Source organism: Pongo abelii, chromosome 15 (genome assembly GCF_028885655.2).
Source record: "Pongo abelii isolate AG06213 chromosome 15, NHGRI_mPonAbe1-v2.0_pri, whole genome shotgun sequence".
NCBI lineage: Eukaryota > Metazoa > Chordata > Mammalia > Primates > Hominidae > Pongo > Pongo abelii.
In genome coordinates this window covers 71,172,762-71,184,908 of record NC_072000.2, presented here as the reverse complement: position 1 = coordinate 71,184,908, position 12,147 = coordinate 71,172,762, and the positions used below count along the sequence as shown (strand labels likewise).

Here is a 12,147-nt window from a genome sequence, read left to right as displayed (position 1 = left end):
ACGCACGCGCACTCGCACATACAATCCAGTTTACAGTACATGGTGCTGTAGTTATGGATGCCATTTTTATCTTTATTTCACCTTCAGTAATTTTCAAAAAGTCATGTCGTTCTGTACCTTCTCACCTGAATTTAAGTCATAATCCATAGTTTAAAGCATTAATGGATTTCTCTTCCTTTAAAGACAAAGATAAAATATGATACCTCACAGATAGACAGTGAGGAATGCTACTGATATATCATCAGGATACATAAACTCACATTTTTCTGACTGAATAATCTTAAATTGCCTAGTTTTTGAAATAGGCACACTATTAACACTTCCCATCCCCTCTGCTTATCCTTGGTGAAATAACATTTTAATAAAATAGCTATCCACTATAAAGCAGTGTTAGAGAACAGAGAGGATGGCTTTTCTGGAATAAAGGACACAAACATACAAACACACCTTCATCCATGTGCACTCATGTGCGTGCGCACACACAAATAAATAAACAATAACAAAAAAGTAAAGCTAAGAAGGCAGAAGAGGCAAGGAGAGGAAAGAGTGCAGAAATTAGTATTTAATAAATTGTTAAATGGAAATAAATTGGAGGTGTGCAAAATTTTGAAATGATTGAATATTAGGCCTCAAGGTAGTCATTAAATTTTAGGACATCCCAGTGCACTGAATTTTCTAGCATTTTGATTAATTTAACAGTTACTATTGCTGTTAGGGCAAATGGGATTGAGATATAAGAAAATAATTAATTTTGTGAGGTAATTCTGCATATTTTTAGAATTCAGCAAATTTTCTAACTTGCATTTAAGGTGGCAGCATTAAATGTGATTGGTCTGTGTTTCATAAGAGTGATAACTTATTTACCTTTTCATTATGATTAAATGTTTGAGTACTGAGTGCCCAAGGCATACTGAGCAAATAAATATTTAGCAGCTAGCAAACAAGATGATCAAATTAGAAATCTTTCAATTGTATATTAGCAGATTATATACACAAATGGACAAACATTTAGGTATGTATCTGGTTCTGTTGATTGTTGTATCAGTTTTTTGAACTTTTAAAAAATAAAACATAGGGGATTAAGAGGGCATAACTACTATCAGCTATATGTGGGCCCATTATACTACATGACATAAAATTTCTTTCTTTCTATTTCTTAAGATTATGTGTATTGAATACATATTGTTAACTCATAATAACTTTTCTCTGAAATGAACTATAAATGGTGATGATACCAAAATAACATTAAAATTATTTTTTTACAAAAAAAAGTTAAAAGGGGAGATAATATTCTGAAAATAAATGTTAGTTCTCTGTGTAACAGGAACTTAACACACAGTGACATCAATCAGAGGAACGGTTTATTCTAGAACCCCAAATTATAGGCACCTGTAATGAGGCAGTTGCCCTTTCTGTTGTTTGTGGTGCCATTCAAAGCTAGTTATTTGGCAGCTTGCCTTCAGCTGGTTGCTCTATGTGTAGCTGAAACAAAAAAAAAGTAATATGACCCAACAGCCAATAAAAATATTAAAATAAAAAAATGGGATGGTGAAAAATGGAAAAAGCCCCCTTCCTCCCACCACCCTCCAAAAAGGAAGAAGTGTAGGCTATAGACGAAATCTTGCCAAAAAATGTTAGAAACATATTTACTTTGAGGGATCCAACTCTACTAGCAACTCCTTTGCTTTCATCCGGCCGTCTAATTTGCTACAATGAGGGAAGATGGGTAAGAAAGACAGAATAAAGAAAAAGTGAACTTAAAAATTTTTCTATACATTAGTAAGTAATACATGCAAAAACATCAATTGACTCTCTGTGGTAGCTCTTAGGAGGCGAAGGAGTTAACTAACCCAGAGGCTGTATGACATGCTCTGCAAATAGGCTGGTCCCTAGAATTCAGTCTTTGTTATGGCACTATCCCTGAGATGAGGAAATTGGCACTTACTTTTGGTTATCTTGGGGACTTCTGATGAAGCGGTATCTGGAGTAGTGTTACATTTGCATTTGGCTTACAAAAAACAAAGAATTACAAATATACCTATGTACTTTTCTCTCTTAGTGTTTTAGTGTCTATTCCATTGTAATATTAGAAAACATAAATGGTATGACTAGAAATATGAATGCTCTGTAGGTGGAAAGATCAGTCCTGACAAGCATCATTCTTGATAGGTGACAGAGTGAAGCTCCTCTGCTTGCTGACCCAAGCATTGAGGGTGTTCAGCTGTCACTGAGATTCCCAATTAAACAATTGTGCTGCCCAACCAGAAAATTTTAATGCCAGACCAATGTTAGATACATTTACTACCTCAAAGCTTTCTGTTATTTTAGCTGAATTTTCCTCTTGGAAAATTTGCTATCTTGGGTAAGACAGGGGAAATGAAAAGTAAAACTGTTTTTTAAAATAACTCATTTCACATTACTGCATAAATGAGCAAGGGAAGTTTCTCAACACAAAATGTTTTATTAGAGGAGGTACTTTTTAAATAGAGCTCTAATGAGAACTAATGTTTTGGATAAAGAGGGAGGCAATAAAAAAAAAAGGGCAGGGTAAAGAGCAAAGGGGATAGGAAGCTTCAGACTATGGTTTTACACTATGGATTCCAGAATGAGGTCTCAATTCAGACCAGCATAGCTCAAGTTAGCTGTGATGTTCCTGCTTATATTAGGAGATAGCAGAAATATCAGTGTGATGCCAAAAGTTCCCAGTTAAAGTCTTCAAGAAATAATAGAAACCTGAACATCCTATAAAATTTTATTTCCTGGAAGCAGGATATATATTGTCTTATCCCTTTTAGAAGATCTCTGATAGCATATGGAAATTGCTGAGGAATAATCATATTGAGAAAATGAAATTTTCGTTTTGAATAAAAGCATATTTCTATATAAGAGTTGCATCAACTTTTGGCTCTACTGGATATAAACAGGTTTTACTAATTTTTCAGCATTAACTAAATGTTATGGCCAAAAGATAATCACCAATTCTAACTCTTCTTAGTGGAACAGAATTCTCAAATTTAGAAACAATGGATACTAGTTAGAACATCAGCACCTATAAGAGAGGGGCTCCCTATGGAGTGAATTCAGAGTGAGTTCATAATATCTGCTCATCCTCTTGTGCTGTTTTCTTTGATTTCTGAGGTCTTTATATCAAAAGCTGTTTTCCATCTTACATGCAGATTCACAATATCTAGATTATAAAGGTAGAGTTGGTAGATTCCTATAAAAATATAAGAGTCTGATGCCTCATGAGGCTTTCTAAAAATTTTCAGAAACTGTGAAGATGTTCTGAACTTACACAGTAATAAGTGAACACCATTTTCTATGTTGTCTTTTATTTCTAGAAGGCTTAAAATTACATTAAGCCCAACAACATTAGGTATCTTTTTCAAGGTTACACTGGAAGTTGATGACAAATCTAGGAACAAAATCAACAGTCCCTAATTTCTAGTTTAAAGTAGCATTCCCTTAGCAGGCCTGAAAATATATGGGATGGAAAAAAATCGATGCTTACAACAGAATGTGTGTGTATATGTAACTATGTCTGTCTGTCTCTCTCCATCTGTGGAAGAAATTTTACGTTACTATACATATGGAAGACATTTTTCCTGTACCATTTCAGTTCCAAATGCAAGTATAGAAACTTAAAGAATGAATTATAAGAAGAAAAAAAGACAGTTACCACTAAACTCTGAATGTAAAAAATAGATTATAAGACTGATTTATATAGAGACTTTGGGAGCAAACAGCTCACCAATGCTTGATTTCAAATTTCTATAAACAAGCCTGTCTTTGAAACCATCATAAGAGGAAACCCTTAGAAAGCCAAGGTGTTTTTCAAAGCCAGAAATGGCTACAATTCAAGTTTCATGTGATTTTTTTGCAGCTTCTGAAACAGGTAACAATAATACCTAATACTGAAAAACTTAGAATTTGAAAAGGATGTCTATATAAACTAGAATTTGAGAAATAGAGAAAAGTGAAATCAGTAGATTTAAAATGTAATGTCCTTACTTATTTTAGTCCTCCATTAATCATCAGTTATAGTGGGGTAGTATACATAAAAGAAATTCACAGCTAATCCAAATGCTTGATTATTATTATTATTTTTTTGAGATGGAGTCTGGCTCTGTTGTCCAGGCTGGAGTGCAGTGGCATGATCTCGGCTCACCGCAACCTCTGCCTCCTGGGTTCAAGCAATTCTCTGGCCTCAGCCTCCTGAGTAGCTGAGATTACAGGTGCATACCACTGTGCCTGGCTAGTTTTTATATTTTTAGTAGAGACAGGGTTTCACCATGTTGGCCAGGCTGGTCTTGAACTCCTGACCTTATGTGATCCGCCTGCCTCGGCCTCCCAAAAGTGCCAGGATTACAGGCGTGAGCCACCGTGCCCAGCCAAATGCTTGATTATTATATTTTAGATAATAATTTAAAAGAAATCACAAAAGATTAGCATTCAGATAAGATGAATGACTTTACTCTTCTTAATAATAAGAGCTTTACATCATTAGCTATTTTTATCCATACTTTTCTAAAGGCAAAACACTATCAGTAGCTAAGAGAGGTTAAACTGTAAATGTTTATATTGTACTATCACGGCATTATAAACAAAGTCTGAGAATTGAATGTAAATAATTGTGAGGATTATGGAGTAAAGTGAGATTATTAGTTTACTTACATATATTGATAATCAAAATTTAGTAGCAAAACAAAAAATGTCATCATTAATCATGAAGAAATCTTTTGACAAGTATTTTACCAAGATTTTAAAAGATATTATCCATGGGATCCAAAACACTTCAATCTTCTATTCAGTCTCTCAACTAGAATATATTTAACAAAGTATTCCTTAGAAATATTCTGAAAATGTTGCACTGTATTACCTCTTTTGCAACATTCTGGGAATCTTTCCTCAGGGATTAATTACTGGGGAAACTATCCTCGGTGATTAATTACCAGGATTTGGCCTGTAGTAAAATGACTTTGACATTTGTATTTACTTTTTTCCCAAGAATTTGGATTCTAGTAATATTATGCAACAAAAGAAATTGCCTGGATCCTAAACTAATATGTGGTGTTGATTCCCTTTGATTTAGCTCAGTTTTCCAAAACTGAGCTCACTGTAAAACGATTTCTACCATTAACAAGGTAGAAAACTATCTAGCCCCACCCTCACTTCTCTTGCCAAAAATAAGTAATTGTAAATGTAGTATTTTAATTAAACCAAACATATATTTCATAGTTTAAAAATCAACTTGATATTAATTTTTAAAATACAATACAAAACTTCAAAAGAAATTTCAGGCTTATGATAACTGCATTAAGGTAGACTCACATATCACTGGGTATATACATTCATATTTTTCTTTAGTTACAAAATGTTTAGTGAAAACATTTTAGAAAATATTGTGTATTTTGTGTGTTTCTTTTACTGATAAGGGATCTTTTACTGATAAGGGAACCAAGGTCTGGAGAAGTTCAGTGGCTTTCTGAATGCATCAATAAATAATATGAAAGTACAGCTGATATTACCTTCTGACTCTCAGGTTGTTTAATTAAATTTAGTCTTTTACCTATGGAATAACGAATGTAGACCTTCTCCCCTTCTCTCCATAATACATTTTGTATCAGTTTAAAATAAAATTACATAGATTAAACCAACATTTCTTTCTGTTTGTTTGTGCTAAGGAGTTGGCCATTTTATTTTTAGATCTAGTTTACCTTCAGAACTATTCTGAGACTAATATTTTTAACCTTATTATACCATATCATGGCTTTTTAAAAAAATTATGATTATCAATGAAAAGAAATAAAACTTTTTTCTTAGAAATTATTTTCCAACCAGTATCACTCAGTATATATTGGGGCAACTATGGATCGTTTCTGGTAGCTATGATTTGGAGAAAGAGATTTTTTTAAAAAGTTTTGCTTAAGAGCTCAACATTTAAACAAATTCCTATAAATAACAAAGTACTTTTGGAATTAAACTAATATTTCACTTCACTATAATATTATATTATTCAGCCCTTTCAATAAAGCTGGTGCCTCATCATAGAACATTTTGTTTAATTTGTGATTTATTAAGATAAGTATAAAGGAAGGAAGAAAGAAATGAAAGAGAGGTGATTAATATACGAATGTGTCAAGGAAAAATAATCACTAATGTGTTTCTGGAGGAAAGGAAATACAATTATAAAACTAAACTAATAAAAGGATAAAAAAGGTCAAGGAAAGTTGCAAAGAGTAAGAAGTGAGAAGTCAAAAATTAGAATCATGGTGGCAAGTTACAGATCCTCTAAACCCCTCTGCCATATTTTTATCCTTGGGAAATCTTTTTTTTGAGATGGAGTTTCACTCTTGTTGCCCAGGCTGGAATGTAATGGCGCGATCTCGGCTCACTGCAACCTCTGCCTCCCGGGTTAAAGTGATTCTCCTGCCTCAGCCTCCCAAGTAGCTGGGATTACAGGCATGCACCACACACCCAGCTAATTTATAGAGACGAGGTTTCTCCATGTTGGTCAGGCTGGTCTCGAACTCCCGACCTCAGATGATACTCCTGCCTCAGCCTCCCAAAGTGCTGAGATTACAGGTGTAAGCCACTGCACCCAGCGAGGAAATCATCTTTTTTAAAGGTTCTGATGTCTAATGATATATTAACATTTGCATTTATTTATTTATATTTTATTACCCATTTATAATTTTGATCTTAAAGTTCTATATAGTTTTGATTCCAAGACAGTATAATCTATACAAAATTAGACCTTTAAATCTAATCTATATAAAATTAGACCTTTATATAAATTATTTCCTGTTCATTAACCAGAGAATAATTAAACTGAAATTATTTTTTCCAAATTTCTTATCTGTCTAAAAAGAAATTATAAAACCCATCTTTAATAAAAGAGTTATTATGTGGGTTAAAATAAGTAACCTTTAGGCAGCACATTATATGTTCTTAATTTTTTTTATTATTTGTACATGAGACCAAAAAAAAAGTTTATCTTTGAACTTCCATTGAAATATGATATAATTTTCTATCCAGCAGGATTAAGAAGAGACTGGCTTAGCCTGGATGTAAAAATGCTGTGGTATACAGGCATACCTCGTTCTACTGTGCTTCATGGATAATTGCATCTTTTACAAGTTCAAGGTTTGTCTGTGGCTACCCTGTGTTAAGCGAGTCTATCATTACCAATTTTCCAACAGCAAGTGCTCACTTAATATTTCTAACTTTTTACTATGATTATATCTGTTACGGTTGTCTATGATCAGCAATCTTTGATGCTACTTTTGCAATTGTTTTGAGGTACCACAAATGGTGCCCAGGTAAGATAGTGAACTGAACTGATAAATGCTGTGTGTGCCCTGACTGCTACACAGACTGACCATTCTTTGTCTTTCTACCCCTCTGTGGGCTGGCCTCTCTATTCCTGAGACATAATAATATTGAAATTAGGCCAATTAATAAACCTACAGTGGCCTCTAAGTGTTCAAGTAGAAGGAATAGTTGCATGTCTACCACTTTAAATCAAAAGCTAGAAATGACTAAGCTTAGTGAGGAAGGCATGCTGAATGCTGACACAGCCAGAAAGCTAGGCTACTTGTGTCAAACAGCTGAGCTGTAAATGCAAAGGAAAAGTTCTGAAAGGAAATTTAAAGTGGTATGCCAGTGAACATACGAATGAGAAGAAAGTGAAACAGCCTTATTGAGAATATGGAGAAAGTCTGAGTGATCTGGATAGAAGACCAAACCAGTCACAACAGTCCTTAAAGCCAAAGCCAAATCCAGACCAAGGCTGTAACTTTCTTCAATTCTATGAAGGCTGAGTGAGGTGAGGAAACTGCAGAAGAAAAGTTGAAAGCTAGCTGAGGTTGGCTCATGAGGTCTAAGGAAAGAAGATGTCTCTATAACATAAGAGCAATGTGAAGCAGCAAGTGCTGCTGTAGAAGCTGCAGCGAGTTACCCAGAAAATCTAGCTAAAATTCTTGATGAAGGCAGCTATACTAAATAACAGATTTTCAGTGTAGATAAAACAGCCTTATATAATGGAAGCAGATGTCATCTAGGACTTTCATTGCTAGAGAGGTGAAGTTAACACCTGGCTTTAAAGCTTCAAAGGACTGGCTGACTATCTTGGTAGGGAATAATGCAGCTGCTGACTTTAAGTGGAAGCCGATGATTATTGACCATTCTGGAAGTCCTATGGCCTTTAAGAATCATGCAAAATCTACCCTGCCTGTGCTCTACAAACGGAACAAGAAAGTCTAGATGACAGCACATCTTTTTGCAGCATGGTTTACGAAATATGTTAAATCCACTGCTTAGGCAAAAAGATTCCTTTCAAAATACAAGTATTCATTGACATTGTACCTAGTCATCCAAGAGCTCTGATTGGGATATACAAGGACATAATGTTTTCATGCCTGCTAATACAACATCCACTCTGCATCCTACAGATCAAGAAGTAATTTCAACATTCAAATGTTATTATTTAAAAAATAGATTTCGTAAGGCTATACAGTTGCCATACAGTAATTCCTATAATTGATCTGAGCAAAGTAAATTGAAAACCATCCAGAAATAATTCATTATTCTAGATGCCATTCAGAACATTTTTGGTTCATGGGAGCCCAGAATATCAACATTAATAGGAACTGGAAGAGGTTGATTCCAACCATATGGATGTTTAGGAGTTGAAGACTTCAGTGGAGGAGAAAGAACTGCAGATGTGGTAGAAATAGCAAAAGAACTACAATTAGAAGGGGAGCCTGAAGTTGTGACTGAATTACTGTGATACTCATGATAAAACTTTCACAGATGACAAGATTCATAAGATTGCTTCTTATGAATGAACAAAGAAAGGAGTTCCTTGAGATGAACCTACTCCTGGTAAAGATGCTGTGAACTTTGTTGGAATTACAACAAATGATTTTGCATAAATAAACTTGATTAAGCAGCAGCAGGGTTTGAGAGGATTGACTCCAATTTTGAAGGAAGTTCCACTGTAGAAAAAATGCATTCAAACAACATTGCATTCTACAGCAAAATCTTTTGTGAAAGGAAGGGACAATTATCTGGCAAACTTGTCTGATTTTAAGAAATTGCCACAGCCACACCAGCCTTCAGCAGCCACTACCCTGATCAGTCAGCAGCCATCAGCATTGAGGCAAGACCCTCTACCAGCAAAAAGATTATGACCTGCTGATGGCTCAGATGACTGTAATAACGGTTTAGGACTAATGTATTTTTAAATTAAGGTATACACAGTGTTTTTTTTTTTAGACATAATCCTTTTCACACTTAATAGACTACAGGAGAGTATAAACATAATTTTTACATGTACTGGGATACCGAAAAATTTGTGTGACTCACTTTATTGCAATTTTTGCTTTATTGCAGTGGTCTGCAACTGAACCTACAGTATCTCCAAGGTATGCTTGTAAATATAGGTATAAACAACTCTAGCTGGCTTTATTAAGTTTGGCCACAAATCTGAAAAACAGGCCAAAGGACATCCGTGTAATTACCAGATCCTATCTAAAAAAATACACAAACAAAAACCAAACAGATATGTATATTTTCCTGGTTTTAAAAATAATGTATATTGTGAAATAATTTGCAATTCTATTCCTACACAGTTTTGTTTACTAATTTTTAAACTGTACATTGTAGTTTCAGCATTTTCTCATGTCATTAAATATTCTCAATGAGATGATTTTTAGGGTTATAGAATAACATATATGTGTGTACTATTAATACAAGTTATTTTCCATACACATTAAAATTATTTCTAATTTTTCACAAATATAACTAATGCTGTGATAAAAATTCCTGTACATAGTTTGAGATGGCCTCTTTAATAATTTACTTTGGATACATTTCTAGAGACAAAATGATTGATTAAAACATAATTTTTTTTTTTTTGAGACGGGGTCTCGCTCTGTCACCCAGGCTGGAGTGCAATGGCGTGATCTCGGCTCACCGCAACCTCCGCCTCCCGGGTTCAAGTGATTCTCCTGCCTCAGCCTCCCAAGTAGCTGGGATTACAGGCACCCGCCACAACACCCAGCTAATTTTTGTATTTTTAGTAGAGACAGGGTTTCACCAGGTTGGCCAGGCTGGTCTCAGACTCGTGACCTCAGGTGAGCCACCTGCCTCGGCCTCCCAAAGTGCTGGGATTACAGGAATGAGCCACCGCGCCTGGCCAACACATAACATTTTAAGGTCCTGCCTCTCTCTCTATATATGTGTGCTATACAGCACACACATTTCTGTATATGCCTTTTTGTTTTGTTTTGTTTTTTGATACAGAGTCTTGTTCTGTTGCCCAGGCTGGAGGGCAATGGCGAGATCTTGGCTCACTGCAAGCTCCGCCTCCCGGGTTCACGCCATTCTCCTGCCTCAGCCTCCCGAGCAGCTGGGACTACAGGCGCCCACCACCATGCCCAGCTAATTTTTTGTATTTTTAGTAGAGACGGGGTTTCACTGTGTTAGGATGGTCTTGATCTCCTGGCCTCGTGATCCATCCGCCTCGGCCTCCCAAAGTGCTGGGATTACAGGCATGAGCCACCGCGCCCGGCCTGTATATACTTTTTAAGTAAAGAACACATGTATACAGCACATGTGTATGAAAGGTTATACGAATTTATTGCTTGAAAGGTTATATTCCTATTAGTGTGAAAAGAAATACTCATGTCATTGATCATTATAGTATTGATGATTATAGTTTTTAAATAGTTATCAATTTGATTGCAAAATTTGTGTTGTTTTAAATTTTTAGTAGATCTCTAATGAGAGTGTACTCCCCCCCACATATTTCTGTGCTGCATATATTTATTTTATTAAATGGCTATGCTTACCTTTTACTCATCCTTTTTTTTTTCCTACTGGATTAGAAGAGCTCTTTGAGGTTGTCAACCCTGTATATGGTAGATTTCTTGTAAATATTTTATTTTCACATATTACCACTATAAGCTCCTTAAGAACAGGGTTAAAATGTCTATTCATTGCTGTATCCCCAATAGCTAATACGGTATTTGACATATAATATGCATTTAAAAATATTCACTGAAATATTCAATGAATTTCTGAATTACTCTGTGTTTTCTCTTTAACAAAAGTAGAATGAGTAGGGAGATAATCCTGAAATTTTGGGCCAGAAAATACCTAATTTTAGAATATGTATCATTGTAAGATATGAAGATCCAGAGGATAGTTTACTATAGGATGTACTCTATATTAAAGTCAGAATGGGATATTAAATAGATCTAAATCATGCTTATATCTAATAAATTCTGTTGCTGAAATAATGATGGGACCACTTATATTTGTTGGGCTGTTTTATGCAAAATATGTCCCAAACAATTAAAAACAGTTGAAATGAATCAAAGCTATTTAATTATACTGAATGCTAGTATTCTTAATTTCACAATTTCTTGTATTTCAACAGTTCACTTCCCTATCTTCTTATAACTTGAACAAAACTAGAGTGGATATCGAGAGAAATCAATATTTCATTTAACAGAGACAAGCTTTACCTAAATGTAAAAGATCTTAAGTGAAGTTAGAACATTTTCTGTTAATAATCTCTGTCTCTAGTACTTTATGTACTAGAGTATGTTCTAGTACTTTATGTGCTAGAACAGAATGCAAAAGATAAACAAATGTAAATTATTCTGTATTAATTGGAGATTAACAAAATATCAGAGAGAAGGGCTTAAAAATATTTTTTAGTTGATATTGGAACTATTTCAAAAGAAAAGAATTATAAGCCTACAAGGGACTTTAGAGGTTATTTAATATCTTGATGTTACAAATAACAGGAACTGAGGTCAACTAGTCCTCATAGTTTTATTTACTTATTATTTTTTGAGACAGAGCCTTGCTTTGTCACCCAGGCTGGGAGTGCAGTGGTATCATCACAGCTCACTGCAGCCTTAACTGCCTGGGTTCAAGTGATTCTCCTGAGTAGCTGGCACTATAGGCACTTACCACCATGCCCAGCAAATTAATTTTTTTTTTTTTTTGGTAGAGAGAGGGTCTCACTATGTTGCCCAGGCTGGTCCTGAACTCCTGGGCTTAAGTGATCCTCCCTCCTTGGCCTCCCAAAGTGCTGGGATTATAGACATGAGCCACTGTGCCCAGCCCTCA

General features: G+C 34.9%; 1 protein-coding gene across 18 annotated transcripts in view; it reads right to left on the bottom strand.

Annotated features, from left to right (window-relative positions):
• GPHN (gephyrin) overlaps positions 1–12,147 on the bottom strand; it is a 688,936-nt gene that overhangs the window by 195,140 nt on the left and 481,649 nt on the right. For 12 of the 18 annotated variants that reach the window (XM_054529737.2, XM_054529738.2, XM_024231224.3 and 9 more), the window contains 1 exon segment: positions 1,651–1,707. The exons of the other annotated variants lie outside the window; for them this stretch is intronic. In XM_054529737.2, the coding sequence (XP_054385712.1) occupies positions 1,651–1,707 (57 nt within the window). 18 annotated transcript variants of the gene reach the window in all.